At 35.9% G+C, this 20,847-nt stretch overlaps 1 protein-coding gene across 1 annotated transcript; it reads right to left on the minus strand.

Moving 5' to 3' along the window:
* Positions 1–195: 195 nt before the first annotated feature.
* Positions 196–19,797, minus strand: LOC127846767 (matrilysin-like). The gene is made up of 11 exons (XM_052378303.1): positions 19,621–19,797; positions 12,364–12,488; positions 11,835–11,977; positions 11,238–11,313; positions 10,817–10,959; positions 7,014–7,259; positions 5,903–6,106; positions 5,323–5,515; positions 4,957–5,099; positions 3,067–3,215; positions 196–2,688 (listed from the first exon to the last, which is right to left on the minus strand). The coding sequence occupies exons 1-8, from the start codon at positions 19,795–19,797 to the stop codon at positions 5,415–5,417; spliced, it is 1,215 nt and encodes a 404-aa protein (XP_052234263.1). The 3' UTR covers positions 196–2,688; positions 3,067–3,215; positions 4,957–5,099; positions 5,323–5,414.
* Positions 19,798–20,847: the final 1,050 nt, after the last annotated feature.

Raw genomic sequence — 20,847 nt, forward strand, 5'->3', positions numbered from 1 at the left:
AACGATTTCTTTAATGAAGCAATTTAACGTTTTATAATGGTTTGTGATGTGGTGGACATCGCAGGCTTAGGAGAAAACTCCATATGCGGAGCATTATAAATGTACATTCGTCCACATCATTTTTATTGCGTAAAACATAAAAATAACATTTTTACAGTAATTTAAACACTAATGCAAAATCATGTTCAGATTAAACAAAGAAAAATAAAAGAATAATATATTGAAAAATATAGATAATACAATCAAAATCAACACATTTAAATGTTCATAAAATGAAAACGCATAACTCTTTTTATTAGACGCAACAAATTACTATAATCTTGAAGTGATTTTATACGGATTATGCATACTAGTATTGTACGGTGTAAGAACTGGGGTGGGGTATTTTATAGTTTTCTTATATATATAATCCATTTTACACGCCATACGATTATAGTTATCGGCGACCACTACGTCTATTGAACACACGTTGTTGAAAAACACTATGCAATAATATAACTATAAACATTTTATTTGGAATACAATGACAAGAAGTTGTAAACGATGCTAATTATTGTAAAAACAACATCAAAACAAACTTTAAACGCAAATTGAGATAGCGTAGTAAAGTAAACAAATAGAGGCCTTCTCTAAAATTTTAGTTGAAATCCATTTAAGTTATTACAGGACCTTTTCACAAATTTTGGCAGATATTTAAGCTTGTCATTAAATGCTTAAAATTGATAAATGTAAAACTTGGATCTACAAGTTTCCAGAAAAACAACAACACAAGAATGATATTTAAAAAAAGAAATATAAAGTAACCCTCAACTGGGCTCGAACCGCTGACCCCTGGAGTAAAAGTCTACCGCTTAGACCACTTTGCCATTCGTGCTCATAGAATCAGAGACGTATTTCATACTTTATATAATCAATCATCGTATTGTCACAAAATATAACGACAATAACAGAACTCTCCAAACTTTTTCGATCGTTTCGCATTGAAACCTTTTTATAAGTTTCAGATTTTAAATCGTCAAAAGATGCATATATATAATATATATTTTAGAGCATGATAAATGTTCAGTATGACTGTTTCCTCGCACATATCATAACAATAACGTAAATTTGCGAATCTCAAACAATTTGTTTTTATAATTTTGTCAATTCACCAAAACGTGAAAAGGACCCTTTAATTTCATGCTATTGCATATGACTAAATATATAAAATGATTAAATCAGCATCCCTGTAATACTCTGTTCATCATGTTAACATAAAATATTAATAAGAATTGTGTCTGGGTAGGGATTTTCCAGATTTTCTCAGAAAACTCAACATATGTCGGAGCAGACTGGAACAATGAATGGAGGTCTGCTGTTCAATTTTTTAACCGGCAAGCAGCAATATGCGTTCAGTTACACGCTTCACAAGAATAAAGAGTTTTTTTTGTGAAAATATCTTTGCAGAAAACATTCTTATTAAAATATGGAGGTGCGCAATGTCAAATGATGATAAAAACGTTTGCAAATTGTAAACTTTGGGATCTATGTAAAAAATACGTAGTTTTTTAATAAAGGGCAATAACTCCGGTTGCGTGGAAAACATAAAATGAAGGTGTACAATTTTCACATCTGTTGTAAAATCACTTTAAAAGTTTCAGCCCTCTATCAGCAAATACTTTTTATGAGTTTTCCAAGTGAAAAAATGTTTTGTTTAATATAAAAACGGTCGAAATTCCAGTTGTAAAGAAAACCTGCACATTCAACTATGGAAGTGCTAGAGTTCACGTGCTGGTTACTGTCTTCGAAAACTTCAGCTTTCTAACATCAATGTTTTTTGAGTTGCGCGCGAGAAAAATATAAATGTATTTGTTGTTGCTTATTCAGAGCCGGAAATATCGAATACATCCAAAGCAAAATATCGAAGTTTATAGCACCAACACTTTTTTTTAGTTTCGCGCGACAAAATTGGGAGTGAGAGACGGAATCACATAATAAGATAGTCAAATATATACATCAGTAAAGCATAATACACAATAATACGCATTCTCATCTACGAATTGTAAATGACTCAATATATATAATTACAAATATGAATCACCAAAGAATGCAAATACATTAAAAAGAGATCTCCATAACCGTTCATTTTGTTGTTTTACCACCGGTCTTTACTTAGTGACGTAACAATGTTTAAATAATATGCCGTTCATTGGCAATATATTTACATTTAAAACATTTACAGTAATGCGAAATATTCAAATAAGATAACATGTTCTTCGAAAATCGCGAACATTATGATTTTATGTGAACACATTTTCTGCGAAAATACTTAACATGATGTCCAATCATAAGGCATAGTTTTGGTAATGTGACAAAATTCTGGACAAACTGCTGATAAAAATTTAACAATATCACTGCATGTTGTTACATGTAAATGGGCAAGTATTTAGCGCGTGCACGCATTTATAATCAATTTATAAAACGCCATAGTTCCTGGATAATAAGTATCTTTGTCTACAGAAAATGATCGAAAATGACTCGGTTTTCGAAGAAGATCGACAGTATACTAATACGTCTTCCCGCTAGTTGTTCCTTCTTCTTTGCTTCCGTTGAGACCTGGCTTGGTTTAGACACTTTGCTCCTAGGAAATCTTCGTATAGCGATTTCCTCTTCTCCAGTAATACACGACGGTGGTCATATTTATTGTAACTGAAATTCGAACAAGAGACAGAACAGACCTCAAATCCAGCGGAGTGATTGTTGGAATTTAGAAAATGGAAAACGTACATTTTAACGATTACTGATAAAGTTCGTGGTCATTTAAGTCGAATTACAAGCAAGGAAGACGACGCTCTTGAAACAATAATAAAGTGTTTCTTATATGAATATTGGAGTGGATTATGTGATTGAGAGATCGTGAATTCTATCCATACAATAGAACGATCAACAGTGAAAGTATTTTTCTTTGTAAACCATGCAATGTACTAGAGTTTGTTTCAATAAGCCGCTGTTAAGCTTAAAGAAACGCGTTTAAACTAAAATGATCAGTAAATAAGCCAAACACACCACATAAGCCGCTCTACTTACACGTTTTTCTTGAACACGTATATGGAGCCGTCTCGGGTCTGTACAATCGCATCCGGCATTGTGGGCATCTTGTCCCAGAAGACCCGCGTCTTCATCACCTCGCCTGCCAGAGTCTCAGAGTCGAGGCGCAGCTCCCAGAAATACTGGCCCTGAGAAGGGAGCACGAGCCGTGTATGATATGGTGAGCTGGTAACCCCAACTCTCACAAGTATCGCATGGTTATACGGTCATTACATAGTGTTGCGCTGTTATAACTTACTAGAAGGACGGTTAAACACGGTTGCAGATAACTAGTATTACATGACTTAAAGACTGAGATATTGCGCGATGATAATTTACTAGAGTTGCACAGTAACAAGTTAATAGGTAAAGAACATGTGTTGCTCATTACTTCTTACTTGTCTTGCGCGGATGTAATTTAGACAACAAGCCAAATTCGTTGAATTGATATCCCCCGCCAAAATGATCCTGGACACTAAAGTATATATTTGACACTCAAAAAAGCATTTTTTTCAAGATACAAAGGGCCTTAACTCCGTTATTAACAGATGGTGTACAATGCCATTTGGCGTGCATCATCCTCTTATCCATATATATACTCATTCAAAGTTTCAATGAAATCAGCCAAAGCACCTTCCAAGATATGGCTCCGGACACACACAAAAAATGCATTTTTTTCAAGATACAAAGGGCCATAACTCCGTTATTAACAGATAGGTGTACAACGTCTATTTGGCGTGTATCATCCTCTTATCCATATATATACTCATACCAAGTTTCAATGAAATCCCCTAAAGCCCTTCCAAGATATGGCTCCGGACGGACGGAAAGACGGACGGATGGACAACGCCAAAACAATATCCCTCCGACTTTGGCGGGGGATAAAAAGCAAGGTTACAAAAAACGTGTGTATGTATTTATAGCTTAGCCTATATAAACGACGTCAATATAGTTCATTAATTCTATTTATCGCTTACAAGCAATATTTTAATCACAAATTGTACATGTATACAAACAGTTTTAAGCATGAGTGCATATACATTTTGCCTTCACCTCCTTAAACCTAACAAGGGAAATTGCCGCAAGAGAATATTACTACTATGTGACATACGAAATACTAACAATCCACATAGTAGTTGATGTACGGAATTATACTGTCTTTATTGATGGTCGTGAAAATTTAACATTTTCAAATGCGCATACAAATCCATTTGATCGATTCGATATTCAATTTCTAAGCATCATGTCCGTAAGGAGTAACTTTTACACGATGAAAACAAATAAATGAAACAAAGCGCGTTTCCAAATATCAAATACAGTGCGTCAGTTTGTTCTGCGTTCAAAATATATACAGTGCATCATGGGTATACTAATGTCCACTTAATTTCGACCAATATTGATACGCCATGTGAATAATTGTCCTTGATGATAGACTAACTTACACTTTTGTAAACAATAATATCGAACACCAATTTACAACATTCATCACTGATATACCAGCATTCACACATAGAAAAACATTGGTACATCACGTAAACATATCTTCTAAATGATGGCGAATGACAACTTGATTTGAATGGTACAAGTAAATGTATGAATGATTCGTTTCTCCACCTTGAAATGAAAATCCAACTAATAAGTTATTATTTTACTTTTATCTTTCACCAGTAATAAGACATACTTAAGGCGCACATCAATTTAGTTATAACATTATAATCTTAATACTTTTATGGTTGCACATTTCTATATATTTTGCATTTTGACAAACATGCATGAAAGCAACTGCGGATTAACTCATTATCGATGACAGAAACAATACATTTAAATGTTGGTTATTTGTAAGAGCTTTTGTGTAAAATAATTAAAAGAATTACGATCGTAGCTACCTACCCCAAAAATGTACCATTGATAGTCTGCGAACTGGTTCTTGTGTAGGAAAGACGCTGTCGGCATATAAGGGAGATCACTCTTGTTCATCTGGCGAGGATACCCTAGGTCGAGTTTACTCCCTGTATAACGCCATAACTTCCGACCTGTGATGTAAACAAAGCTGATGTAATTTACGGAATTCAGAGTAAGAATGAATGCCAAACCTTGATGTCGGCACACGACACTAACCGCGACTTTCGAAACTACATTGTATAATGACACGCGAAAATGGACAACGACACGGTGATGATCAATGTGATTGACTTTCGAAACTACCATCTATATACAATATTAGATATCCTTCAGACAGTTTTGAATGTATCGTACCTTTTAACAGATAGGTTCTCTTTCTATGGTCAGGTATATACAGGGCGGCGGAAACCTTACTGGGTCCGTGTTCGTATTCGTCTGTGATAAGTCTAGGATAGCCGGAAACAAGGCAGGAGGCGTGACCGATGCAGTGTTCGTAGAACTTGTACACGTGCTGGACCGATAAAGAGCAGCGTATTCCGGTCTTTGTCTAAAGATATGCAAGCAAGCTCATGACGAGCAATGCAATCCTGAAATGGTTGTCTTATTTTGATAGTGTTCTTGCTTCATTTCTCTGTTTATGCGCATAGAGATGGTTGAGGCGGCTGGATTCAATGCGTAATAAACAAACTCTACCTGCCACCTGTATTTTGGTCTTCTAATTTTTTATGTAGTGTTTTCTTTCGGATACTCATTGTACGTTATATTAAAAAAAATACGAAAACAAAAATCAAAGCAATTTTTTGAAGTAGTATCTATTGCCACAATATTTTCAACTTGAGATTGTAACACACTTTCTTAATCTTAGGGTCACAAGCAGTGAGTTCTTTTATGCATATTCAAAACATTTAGTTTATTTGTATTTAAACTAGTTTACCAGTCGAGGCCGCGCTGATACGTTGGAAGCAAAGTTTGTCGACGATCGTTTGTTGGTCTCTAGAGGGCACATCTGTTACTGCAAGTGACGTCACTGACAATTTTGACGTCATCGCGGAAGTCGGTGGAGTTGTGTTGGCAATTGGTGAAGTTGTGGTCGCACTTGTCGCCGAAAATGTCCCCACAACAGCGGGCTCATTTCTCCCTTAATCATTTAGACAAGAAAAACAGACATCATTTACGACAAAATGGATGAGATACACTCCCAGCAAACAATCCATTCGGAACCACCATGTAAAATGCCTGGATAGTATACCATATGTACCCCCAATTGGGCTCTAATTCAAATTGCCAGTCTTACATATTAACACATACTAATAACAACTCTTGATGATTACATTACTGATCATTCAGGCCTTTAATACTAGAAATAATTGACCGCCTATATTTTAAGTAGGGGCAAATTTTCAATAAAGAACACGACTGTAAATAGAACCCCATATGCCTGGATAATTTACAGCCTACTATGTACAATAGACCATTTTGAAATGACTTTCGACTTGGAAAAATTTATAAACCGTAACAATAAGACCATCATGACGCGATAATTGACTTTTCAATTTATGACGCCCATTTTAGTTTGACTGTTGACTGAATGGCTACCAAGTACAATACTGCTCCGAGACCAATGACTGCCTACCATATACGTATACACGTAGACACACTTTTAGTGACCATTTACTGGTTACAAAATACAAAACAATTATACAGTTCCGTATGACCGAGTAATACCCTTTCTGCCATATAAACCCCCATTGCAATGGACCAATTTTTTATGACGCCCATTTTAGTTTGACTGTTGACTGAATGGCTACCAAGTACAATACTGCTCCGAGACCAATGACTGCCTACCATATACGTATACACGTAGACACACTTTTAGTGACCATTTACTGGTTACAAAATACAAAACAATTATACAGTTCCGTATGACCGAGTTATACCCTTTCTGCCATATAAACCCCCATTGTAATGGACCAATTTTTGGTTACCAGCTTCAACACTTTAACCTTATAAAGTCCTTACTACTGACAGGACCGCTGATATCGCACCATATAAATACTGAAGTCCGGCGACGTCGTCGATGTGTATGCTGAAGTTCCGGCTGTACTCGCGATAGAATGGCACCATCACTGAGCCCCTCACCGTCGAGTGGAGCAGCCCCAGGGAGTGGCCTATCTCGTGCGTGACGATCGTCTCTAGTTCAGCCCCTACAGGCTCGTGGAAAACCCAGTTCTCCTCGTTGTCGAAATGGGCTGCGCCATTCGGGGGCAGGAAGGCGTGTGCCAGGACCCCGCCTGCAGACAGAATGATTTACACATTTAAATATGTTTACACATGACCCTCGTTGGTGTAATGGGTCATAATAAAAAAACTCTTAATTTTGAATGATTGAAATCGTAGGCATTCAGTTTCTGGGTGGTTCATTTTACATGTTGGTGAGTGTTTAAAATGTATTTATCCTCGCAAAATTAATAATTAGAAAATATTACAAAAATATTTTTTTTAGAAACAGTAACAAAAAGGAAAGAAAAGTGGGATGTGCATCAACAAAATCCAGGACTTCTGGTTACTTGCATGACGTGTAACCAAGGTAAATCGCTTATCGGGAACAACTAGACGATAAAGAAAGTTGCCCCTTTAAGTGAAACAATCGTTTTCTTCTTTATGACAAAATTGCATAACCATTTAGACTTTTCAATAAAATTACAAAAATCATTGAAATAACATTATCATTAAAATTGCTCTATCAGAGGACATATTATGAAGTTTCAAATTATTCCATATTGTTTTTTGAAGTATAAGAAATACAGGTCCAAGTGAGCGTTCGTGCATTTGTGAGTTTGTGTGAAGTGGCTACATTTTGGACTGTGAGTCGTGTTTGTTTACACTGCTCTTTTAGCCTCAGTATAAAAACAACTTGCAAAATATATCTAACAATTACCAAAAGCATGTAATTGACAATATCTTACGCACGCGCACTGCATACTTTAGCGAAAACCAATCATTATCAAAAACGCGTACCAAAGACACACGAATAAATTGCTGCACAACTTGCATGTCACGAGTCTCCTTTATCAAGACTAAAGGTTAGCCCTAAGTGACTACTTTATTACAAACAATAAACCCATGTTAGTCCCCAATGAAAGTAACGTGTTACACATAATTAAGCAGACCTTTTCTCATATTTTCGATTTGAAAGAAGACAACAAACAACTATGTGAATCATCTTAATGCGGTTGATTGTCACAGTGTGAAACTTATTATACGAATTTTATACAATCGTTGTTTTATTTTAGTAAAATTTCACATTTTGCATCTTTGACCAATAAATTGAATGTATATCCAAAACTGTGTTTCGTTGAATTTCGTTGCAAATTATTATTCTAACAGGGAGAGGATAAAATAAAAATGTGTGTCGGCCCATTTGGAAGGGGGGGGGGGTCGAGTATCTGCAAGCAAAACCAAACTCGCTACGCCACGAAAGCTCTGGAATTTGAATGGTAGTTCCAACGCAGTATTAGAACCGAACAAAACATTTAATACCAGTGTTTATACATATATATTAATTGATTAAAAAAAATATGTTTAGCATGTGTTACTAATTCAAAGTGTTTTTTGCTTGTTTGAATTAAATGCATATATATATAATCTATACTGAATGTAATTTTGCCAAAGTTTTAACAAGTTCCCTTTTGACCCATCACTGCCGTATGTATTCCAAATATGTTGTACAAGTTCTCTTTAGAACCATCACATCTCAACGCGGGAACGGTGACGATGACGATGACAGGTCACATGGCTACGCTCAGCCAATCAATGGAGCTACACAAATTCACGGAGCGGAACAGGCAGTCAGATGACTCTCTATCCGAATAGGGACAAGGTCAAGGTCTTAATGCGAACATTGTTTACAAACATTCAAGCGTTAAGATTATTTCATGGACCATATGTGGATTAAACAAATATTGTGAAAATGCCGAGGCTATTAATTTTTTAAGTTTATTTGATATAATACATATTTGTGAAACCTGGGCTGAATATGTTGGGGATTTTAATGGCTTTATGAAATCTTCAGTATGACTTTGTGAGAAAGATGAAAGATACTGCTATCAGAAATAGTGGGGGAATTCGTGTCTATATAAGCAGTAAATTACATAAGCAAGTACCTATTAGACGAATTTATGACCAATTTGAAAACTGTGTTGTTTTGTACTGTGAATACTCTACCTTTTATGATTGTGAGGGTATTATAATGTACTTTACGTATGTATCTCTCGAAGGATCATGCTATAATAATGATCAAGATGAGAAGAATGGCATATCTCAAATGTTTGATAATTTAGAAACTATTACTAGCGATTATTCACAAGCATTGTTGTACATTGCAGGTGATTTAAATTCCAGAGGTAAAGATTTTTTGGATTATATCCCATTCGATGATCTTTTTTTATATATTTTTGGTAATATAGATTATGATGGTAGCACATTTGACATCCCGCGCATTAATAAAGATATTGTACGTGGTAATAATTATGGTAAATCTCTGGTAAATTTATGTTGTATATTTGACATACACCTTCTCAATTTCCCTGGTAATAGTTGTGGTGAGTTTACATGTTTCTCAAATGATGGCGCAAGTGTCGTAGACTATATGATTGCTTCATCATTACTTTTTCAATACAGTAAAGACTTCAAAGTTTTAGACAGGGATAATTCGGATCATTTTCCGGTTTCTTGTGTGTTTGAATTTCCATACAGGTCAAATAATCTTGTAAATAATATGAATGAGTATCCACTTAACACATTGAAGAAATTTCGATGGCGTAATACGTCATGTGACGAGTTTGTACTGACGTTAAGGGGCTTATTGCAGAGTCAGCATTACACTTTGCTTGATACCATAAATTCGAATGTTAATTCTGCGGTAGATCTGATAACGGCTATATATCAGGATGCCGGTAAATGAATGCTGGTTAATTTTCGGTATTTTTCATCACAACCACCTTGGTGGGATGACGAGTGCGACTATTTAAAGTCGGTAAAATACAGCGCTCTTCGTGAATTTCGTAGCTCCCATTTAGAGTCAGATCTCAGATTGTTTAAAGTGGATTGTGAATATCATGCTTTTTTTCCATTGTGCTAAGTATACAAGTATTAGAAATCAGTTTCTGTTCAACTGGTATGACTCTGATACTGAACTGAATAACTTCTATGACTTATTGTCAACGAATGACTTTGAAACTATTAGAAAATTAGCAGTGTATGTTTTCTATCGTATGAATTCTATAAAAGACTAGATACATGTATTAACATGTACATCTGCACAATATTACTATGGCACAACTTTGCAATTTCTGTATATTACATGATATGTATTTTGGGCCGGAGGCCTCTGTTTCTTTAATAAACTGTTGATTTGACTTGACTTGACTTGCCGTATGTTTTCTCAATATTCTTACACGTTCCTTTAAGTCCCATCACGGCCTTATGTATTCACAATATGTTGTACAAGTTCTCTTTAGGACCATCACTGCCGTATGTATTCTCAATATTCCTACAATTTCCCGTATGGCCCATTACTGCCGCATTTATTCCCAAACATTCGGTACAAGTTCCTTTTAGGCCCACCACTGCCGTACGTATTCCCAATATTCGGTACAAACACGAGCATGTTTATGCAGGAATTGACTCGTGGCTGCGTTGCATATTTAACTTGTTTTCACTAAAGACAGTGCAACAAAGCGCATTTGATGAAAATAAAAACTTTTTCCATTGTTGTTTGCATTATTTCTGTAGGAAACAACAATTCCAGACAACATACATTAGACTAAATGGTAACCAATCTACAAACCTGGTCCGTCGAATGCGTTATACTCGCCGTCTCCATGGTTACCGGAAGTGAAATTTAAGACTATGTCTGCATCCCCTTCCGTCTCCTCAAGGCGCAGACGACTGGCCTCGCCCCAATGGCGGAAGCTATTCACTATGGCAATCCTACCAAGCAGTTTAACAAATTATCAGCACACAAAGGAAAATAGTTTCCAAAAAAAGTTTTTTTAATTTGTCTAGTTTAATATTTTGCAAATTGGGAAAATACCTATTTCGTATAACATCGTTAATAAAGGAATACAAAGGGATGCATACACATATCCAAGGAAACTCTTATGATTGTACGGTATTGACGTAAATACGATTCACCGGTATGGTCGATTCACTGAGTTTACCAAAGTTAGTTTGCTAACTAGATGTTTTAAAGAGAAGGGTCAACAAACCTCTGTTGTTCCACAGGCAGTTTGTCGCTGAACCCCGCGACTTTCCATGTGACAACATCCTTCAGCCATTTACCACCTGAAGAATACCAGTAAACTTACCAAATTTTATAATAGATTCAAATACTTGTAATGAAGTATAAAATTTCTGTCTAGCTGACAACATTTAATGGCAAGAAAATGTTTCGATATCATCTCTAAGCTTGCCTTGTTAATTACCTTAGCACTATTTTGTATGTATAAAGTAATTTTTCATTGCGAAAATAATTGCCCAACCGGTAAACTCTCACCATTTTTGTCGAGTGATTATGGACAGTAGACATTAAGTACAATTTAACATAACTGAGTTCTCTCGTTTTATAGTTCATTAATAATTAAAGTTGTGTTAACTGCTTATAATCTTCAATAATGACGGCGCGGAAAAAAAACGTAAATACCCGAAAGAAAACAACAACACGATTATTGTTCTCAGAAGGGACGATTGACATTTTCTGATATGTCGATTCCTTTGCGATAGGGATCATTCTGTGAAAAAGGTCCACTTATTTATACTTTGTCCCTACTTTAGTGAAGATCGGGATTTCTACGGCGTTGACATACCGGCATTGAACTGAAGAGGACGAGATGGGTCGTGGAATGACCCGGCTGTATCAAGGACTCCACATCTCGGCTGCTGCATCTTGATTATCGTCTGCTCGTCTACAACGCCCGTCTGCGGCAGTTGAGCGAACTGCTGGAACTTCCTGTCAGTGCACGAGGCACACGTAAGAAATGAGTTTGCATATGGACTTAATGTTTGTCACTTTCCTTCAATAAACGACTATCTAAAAAATGGTATATCTAAGAAAAAGGACCCATTTCGAATGATTCTTGAATTTAAGCGTTTCTATTTTGGTTTTGTTCTATATGTGAATCAGTAATTAAAACATATTAAAATCAGGTAAAAAAGAAAGTTGAAATTCTAATTGCATTTTAATTCTTCTGGAAAAGCTTGTTACCAATTACTATTAATATAAAGATTATGCACACATACTTGTGTATGTCTTAACAAAAGCATATTATTTACTTTATCTGAAACTTTTTTGTTTATAGTATAAACAATATGAGAATGACATTTTATTATTCTTACTGAATGGCAAACCGTCGGTCTTGTTCATCGTGCCTCGTGTCGCCTGGCGACTTGGCCCCCTTAGTCGCAGATTTCGAAGACAAAGCCCGCACAGTCACTAAATATCCATACCTTTCCAGGTATTCCTGAAAATAAGATTTTGGTACAATACGTCTATATAAATGTTGCCCGTGTTTGCTTTATATAGGCCTGAAAATACGTTCTTCATAACTAGTCTAGTAAATAAGATTTTTTAAGTACATTTATTTGGGTAAATGGGTAGTAATTGTCCCATGTACATCTTCATGCAGCCACAGCTACATATTTCCTTCAACACCGACATTAAATTTGCGTTTGTAACAGACAGACATTGTAATAGATGTTCTACTTCGGCATTCGATATCAGCTTGGCTAGCTAATTCTATACTTTGTATATAGAACAATTCGAAACATAAAGTCAGTTTGCACATGTTTTTTGCTACTATATGATATTCGATTTCTGGCATGAGCATAGTTACTGGTATTTGTTTCCCCCTACATCGCCAACAAGTAGGACGGGTACGTCGGTTTAACTTTTTGTCATTAATTTGTTTTAAAGATTCCCAATTTGATAAGAACATGGAATCATTCAATGTTTTTATCAAATTGGGAATCTTTAAAACAAAGAGTTGTATAATTTATGCAAGAGGTTTGAGGTCATCAACTATATTCATTCACAAATCGAAACATAATGTAAATTTCGTGTTAAATGGACTCTAGTTCCGAACGGAGCTTATATAGAAAAGAATCAATAAACAATTATTGTATTATACGTGTCACGGAAGAGATTGTTTATGAATGATTAAAATAGTCCACTTTCTGCTGCGTCTTAATGACGTAGTACAGGTCATTCGTAACTGAGGCTATTAATAGATTCGGGAAAAAAACACAATAGTATAAGGTTACGCTTGTTTATATTCTCAATTTATAAAACGTTGAACAAGAATTCAAAAATAACTTCAGGGATACGATAGACAGCAACAAAATTGCTTCATAATCGCTAAAACCGAATATAACAAACAATTAAATATAACACGAATGATCTGTTTTGTAACATCGTTCACGCGTCTACAGCGGGGATTTCTGGGAAACGTTCTTTCGTTCTTAACAGATAGCGGCGATCTTTTGTATTAACGGGTGCTAACAACGCCTTTATAGAAGGTTAAGCTTGTCTATATTCACAGTTCTCAATTAATAAAACGCTGGACATGAGTTCACCAATTACTACAGGCCTACTATAGACAACCTCAAAAATAATTTATAATCGCAAAAACCGAAAACAACTAAATATAACAAGAAAATCTTTTAAAATGTAGTCGGCGTAAACGCTGACTTTGGAATAAAGTTTGCAATTTACTTTTCTAAATAAATAAAACGAAAACAAAAGTTTAACTATTGTGTTTTTTCACTTGTAAGTTGCATATTCACCGCATTAAATGTGTGTTAGCATTGTCAAACCACACATTAGTGCAAGTAGATAAAAATATACTACGGGAGTGCACATCATATGTGTCCTCACATGCCTTATTATGAGTATATTTCTTCACTATCGAAATATATCGAATGTTAATATTTGATTTAAACGCAGTTTCGACACATTTAAATCACACTTTCATAGCCGCGTCATGCGAAAATGGGCCTTATGCGTTTCGGCCAGCGTTTCTTAAACCCAACTTGTGCATTTGCGCAGTCAGGTCAGAGGCGATGCTGTTCGCTATAAAATCACTCAATATGTTATGGTCTAATTATGTATCTCCTGACCAGACTGAGAGATGCGCAGGCTGAGTGGGCTATATATACGATAGGCGCATATGGGCGCATATGTAATAAGACCCATTTTCGCACGACGAGGGTCATTAAAAATCTCATAGCGATTTGTAACTGGCACATTTTAGCACAGTACAAACTTGTAAATAAGGGCAGCCTATCCATGCGTTCAGGAACGATTTTCAGACGTGCTGACCAAGTACGGCAAATATTGTGGTTGGATAATTAAACGATTTTCCTCTTATCGTGACACAATACTATTTCGGTAATGATTGTTTTCTCATCTTGAAAGCAAAACTGAAATTTTGCGAGATGGATTTTAACGCGTAATTGTAACTGGGCCACAACTTGTGTCGTTTGAATATACAGAGAGTAGTCCGGAATTCTACTGAACAGTGCTACATCCTTTGCGCTGAGCACAGACACAGTGCTGTAGCCAAAGTTCAGAGGTTGCATCTCGAATCAGCCTATAAAATATTCGAAAATATTCATGCGTGTCTGCTGGCGTTATGAAAAGTCATTAAGATGAAAAGCTGAGTAAAACAGCTACACCGAAAAAGCGCATAAGTGCTCTATGCCGATGTTTATGTCAGAGTTGTTGACACCGTGTGAACTGCTCGGGTAACAAGAAATGCATAAACAATAATGCACGGGTGAACAGGGCTGTCTTGATGACTACCTAATTCGTGAGTAAAAAGTATTGCTTGCAGATTTATTTTTTATTTATTTTCATTAATGATCTTATTGTACATTTTGAATTTGTATATGGTGTCAATAATCAAAAGTTTTGTACAGGGAATTTTCATCATGAAATTATATTCTTAGTGAGAAAGGTTTTTGATATTCCAGCAATATCCATTTCATATGATGGTGATTGCAAATTATCTTTATATTCAGTTCTCATTACCATTTTCATCATACTTTCTATGCTTTCAGAATGTCCAAAGAGGGCAATGTTGTTGTTATTTTGTCTAAGTTATCTCTATGAAATAAAAAGGATGATAAAACGTTTACACAAAGCTTGATCCGTGCGTTATGACACACTTATTATAAATTTGAATGGCGTGTGTTCATTTCAAACTTGCGATTAATTTTGGAAAATGAATTGCGTCTTTAATTATACAATAGCGAACAACTTCAGTGCCTTCAGCGCTTTGATATTTGGATGTAGTCGGATAAAATAATCGCCATTTTATCTCGCCAATTTTAAGAAATAATAGCCAGATGGATGAAATAATCGCCATTGGCGATAATGTCTGGCACCAGCGTGAGCACTGAATTGAATGGCATGAATAAATCTTCAAAATCTCTATTTTAGACCGTATCTATAGATAAGTTTAGTTGGTTAGAAGATAATTTATCGAAAAATTTTGAATGCAGCATACATTACTGCACTCGGTATAGTTATTTCAGTGAATTTAGCAAAAAAGGGTGAACACTCAACATCGGAAAATAAAAGTTAATTGAGGGTATTAACGGACACACAACTTGTGTTTGTCATACGAAGTATTCCAATTGAAGATGCGTTGGCAAGTATCGACGCTTGTTTTGTTTTTAAATATGTCCATTATTCAGAATAAAAATACCATGCCTATTGGACACCAAATACTAACAAACACGCGTATACAGTTAGACGTCTTGCTTTGATTAATAAGAAATTATAATGTGTTATCCGTAATACGGAATACTAGTTACGTATGTTGATGTGTACTTTGGACATTTTATAATGCATAATTGAACTACACACTTGTATTTTTTATAAAGCATTTCGAATAAAATACAAAACTTAACAACACAAGCATATAAACCTAAACCTGATCACAAATCACATTAATTTGAACATTTAGATATTATTTGACATAAAATATCTTAAAAACACAATAACAGTAAAACTACCACAAAACTAGATTCATACGAAAGTGTAGTAAAAACGACACGCTAGATTCATACGAAAATGCAGTAAAACGACACGCTAGATTCATACGAAAGCGCAGTAAAACGACACGCTAGATTTATACGAAAGTGCAGTAAAACGACACGCTATTTAGATTCATACGAAAGTGCAGTAAAACGACACGCTAGATTCATACGAAAGTGCATTAAAACGACACGCTAGATTCATACGAAAGTGCATTAAAACGACACGCTAGATTCATACGAAAGTGCATTAAAACGACACGCTAGATTCATACGAAAGAGCAGTAAAACGATACGATGGACCTAGCCCCAGCTTATCCGCAATGGAAGCATACGCTATTTACAATAGACATTGCCCTTAAATCATAAAACCGCATTAAAAATAACATTGACAGAACTACAAAACGGCACCACTACTCATTTAAACTGGCAGTCGAATGGGTGTGGCGGACTTAAGCGCGTGCTAATGCTATAGGGAGGCAACGGAGCAGAATCAGTGTGACACCAGACATTTGAAAGGTAGCTGTGCATCAACAAATTAATTTGAATAACGTGCTGTCAATAACGCAATTTTCCCCCACACAGGCAGTGCGCAGTACAAAGATTTCATTTCAAATTATTGATAGAGTTAAAGCGAGATTAAACGATTTTTGGTATGTGTTAAATTGTAATATATTGATAAAATATGTTACAAAAACACAAAATAGGCGAGAAAAATTATACATTGAAGACGAATTTCATAAAATGCAGCAAAGACAAATAAGCGCCCCGAGCCGATTGTGACGAAGATATTTCGTACATGTTTTCCTACAATAACCAAAACATTCGTCTTTTTTAGATTCACTAAATTTAGATTCACATCGTACATGCATGATTTACATGCTGGCAAATTCGACTGTACAGACATTTTCGAAAATATGTTTAATAAGTTTTTACACGTTTTATATAAAAAAATAAATATTTGACAAAATCGTATAATCTCGCTAGAGCGGCTTATTGAATTACAAGCATTTTACAACACTGCGTGTGTTTTTACAACAAAACACATCGTCGCCTAAACTAGCACATTGGTGCCTATTGTTTCGTCAAATTATCTCCTTTGTTTACGCGCCATTGGTATAAATACCATAATCTGGTGCGTACATTATTTCGTTTGTCTCCATTATATTGTAGGTAAATGTTTTCTTTCACAATGTTAACCCATTTATGCCTAGCGTCTAGAAAAAAGGCCTTGGCAAACAGCGAATACCCAGATGAGACGGCGCATGGTGCGGCGTCTCATCTGGGTCTACGCTGTTTGCTTTAATGGTTTCTGTAAGAAATATTCTAAATATAGAAATTAATATACTAGACATCCCAAATTTGGAATTAAATTGATCCAATTTAGAAGGATGGCAGAGTCCACTAAGCATAAATGGGTTAATAAGGATGAAAATTGTAATATTGTCTTAGTCATCAGCTCGGGCATTGTCATTCCAAAAACTATGTTTTAAAGGTTGTTTGCTGATTTCTGGCGGATATCATCGTACTATTGTCGCCATCGTACTATCGCGTTGTCGCATTGTCGCCATCGTACTATCGCATTGTCGCCATCGTACTATCGCATTGTCGCCCTCTGGATTTTAATGTGAAACCAAGATGGCCCTCACGGTATTCCGTACTATAGTTTAAAAACTAGACAATCACGCGGATAGTATGGTTAATATAAGTTTTAAAATTAAACTTACGTTAAGTTAGTTTAACTGCAACATTTCGATAATTGAAATCGGTAAAGTGATCCATGTATGTTAGACCCTCTAATTATCTTTATTTTTTTCATCCGGATCATGTTCGGCGTTTAACATCGTGACGTGGGTATGATACTAAAAAACTGCATTTGTTGAGAGTGAAAATCTCGTTAAAGGACATTAATTTTTATAAAGCAAATAGAGACAACATAATCGCGATTTCGTGTTATCATGACTAAAATTGGGTGATCACTTTTCAGAAATTCAATAGCTACAGCACACTCCAGTCGGGTCGTTGAACGAAATGTCCACGAAGACAATGTTACAAACCCGCATTCATACATGCATGTACTAATGGACGGAAGGTCAATGCGTTACTGGGCATTGTCCTATCTTGACATTTTTTTCCATTATACTTCCGTTTAAATAAATACATAAACAATTCTGAACTCGTAACATTCAAACATGGGAAGTCAATTTACCGGTGTTTTATGAATATTTCTTCAGCAAGACGGAAATTCTTTCATTGTTGGTACATTTTTGCTTTAAACAATATTTACAATTTGGAATTTGCTATTGTTGTGATTTACGAACACATTCGATATTGTTTCATTACATGTGCGTCTTGGTGTGCCATTACTTATGTAACATGGAGGTGGTTTAACCCATTTATGTCTAGTGGACTCTCCCATCCTTGTAAATTGGATCAATTTATTTCCAAAATTAGGGATGTCTAGTATATTTATTTCTATATTTAGAATATATCTTACAGAAATTCCTTCAAGCAAACAGCGCAGACCCTGATGAGACGCCGCATCACTTAGACGCATAAATGGGTTAATGCATTGAATATTGTCATGTGCACCCATCTTTAGTTACTGGAATCAACGATCTTATGGCATGCAACAAGCAAAATTATGACATTCATGTTTTCAGCTGAATTCAAGTTAGTGGAAACAACATTTTTTGTCCATAAGATAAAATAATGTTTACACTAGAAGGTTTTTCATTTGATACAGTTCTTTATTCAATTTGTCAAAGCAAATGATCGGGGCAAATTGTCAGGGAATATTCGTTCGTTTCATAAAACAATTAGTTTAAGCCAGGCTTTTAAAAATCTTATCCCGACATTCGGAAACTTTAAGTAAAGACTCGTTCAACTCGAAAACGGCAATGTGTGACAAATGGCTTTACACACTAGGTCTTCTGTTCAGATGCTCAGATCCACTTCACACATTGAATTGCACCGCGTGGTGCATCTGCAACAGCGGTTTACGATTCATTGCTCTCAGATATTCAACTTGCAATTTTGTGTAATAGCGATCGCGTGCGCACGCACAAGATATGGCGTTATACCCTCCGCGTGGGTAAGTAATATATCACGCGAAATAAAATATTTCCTTTTCTCCTATGTGCCGCCGTTGAATTGTTAAGGACGAAGGATTGTTCATTTCTTAATTAGCCTTCCACAACTAACAAAATATGATAAAAACATGTACATGATGTCATGCCAACACTGTACCTTTATTTATATCTTTGTATGTCTGTCTGTTGTGTATTTGTGTGTTTTGTCAAATAAATCTTGTGTGTCTGTTTATTTTGCAATCTTTTGATTACCATAAATAAAGGACCACACGCAATAATAGGGTCCATGTACTGCTTGGGCATCTTTTGTCTAATTGTGTGTGTATTAGTATAATATATACCAGGTATATAGGTGTGCATAGAAACACTGTCACAAACCATGATAAATATTCTGTTATCCCTTAATTATCAATAGTATTTTGAGAGAACGTCAGAGAAAAATATATACAATGGAAAGACTTACGTCAACGCCAAAGCCTTTATGACTCCTCATTCGAAGCACGTTCCCGAGGGCGTCCGTCCGCCTGTCGCCGCTCGGACCGGGTACAGCGTCTTCTACCGCTACATCTCCAGTGAAGGGTGGCGCCGAAACTGACGGTGTGTCAGTAGGCTTCCCAACTGTAATTCCGGTCGACGACATGATCAGAATCAAGACAACACATATCGGCACTATCATTAAAACAGCCATTATTGTAGCAACTACCTTCATAGTAAACTTTCATCTGAGCTCTTCAGGTAACATCCGCGATTTTTATCGTTACCTTCTTTTGTCTGTCAGTTCTATAGATATCACATAAAACCACAACTCCACCACGTACGAGTGAAACGATCCTAAGACATGTGTCACGTGCTGATGTAAGTACTAAATGACAGTCAAGTTAGGAAGGGAGCGGTTTCTGTTCAATATAATCATTAACCGTTGCTTATTCAGGTGCCGCACTTGTAAGCAGGCTTGTTGCGTAAATGTTTAATGAACCATTCGTATTTATGTTTTCCGGTAGGTGAACGCTACATATGTTAACGACCTCTTAGTGCACTAACAGTCATGGTTAACGGCGTTCGAATGGGTAACGGCAACTTCTCAGCGGTTCGGGCGCATATAAATGCCATGAAAAATGAATTTATGTCTTTCACATTTAATAAATGTTTGCTGCTCAATTATAAGCTTGTGATTTGTATTATTATTAACATTCGTAATAAACATAAACGAATTGTGCTAAGCTTTCATAGACTTCTTAATGGCATGTTATGTTTTTTTCGTTGTAATAATATATTTAACGCATTCCATAATTACTCTCACAATACTATTAACCAATCAGCTCGAGGCTATACTTGGCCGACTATTGACGGAGTTATCTATTAATAGCATGTAATGCAATATACAACGATAAAGATCTACACTACAATTAAAATGTTTCCTAAATCGATGGTTTCTGACAAATCACACGTAGCAAGATTAATGGACACGAACACGTACATACATTTATAAATACGTTTGTGTACATGTATCTTGCACGTGCGATTTGTTAGAAATATTGTTTCATTAATTTATTCAGTCAGTCGCTGACTGACTGATTGACTGACTAACTGACTGACAGACTGACTGACTGACTTACTGACTCACTGACTCACTCACTCGCTCACTCGCACACTCACTCACTCACTCACTCACTCACTCACTCACTCACTC

Source organism: Dreissena polymorpha, chromosome 1 (assembly GCF_020536995.1).
Source record: "Dreissena polymorpha isolate Duluth1 chromosome 1, UMN_Dpol_1.0, whole genome shotgun sequence".
Lineage (NCBI taxonomy): Eukaryota > Metazoa > Mollusca > Bivalvia > Myida > Dreissenidae > Dreissena > Dreissena polymorpha.

What these genes read in the sequence shown, in the direction of transcription:
- LOC127846767 (XM_052378303.1), bottom strand. Translation starts at nt 19,797, where the DNA reads ATGTCGTCGACCGGAATTACAGTTGGGAAGCCTACTGACACACCGTCA. An exon ending in GACCGACGGTTTGCCATTCA is followed by an intron (nt 11,978 to 12,363) that starts GTAAGAATAATA and finishes GTGCACTGACAG; the next exon opens with GAAGTTCCAGCAGTTCGCTC. An exon ending in TATCAGCGCGGCCTCGACTG is followed by an intron (nt 5,516 to 5,902) that starts GTAAACTAGTTT and finishes GCATATCTTTAG; the next exon opens with ACAAAGACCGGAATACGCTG.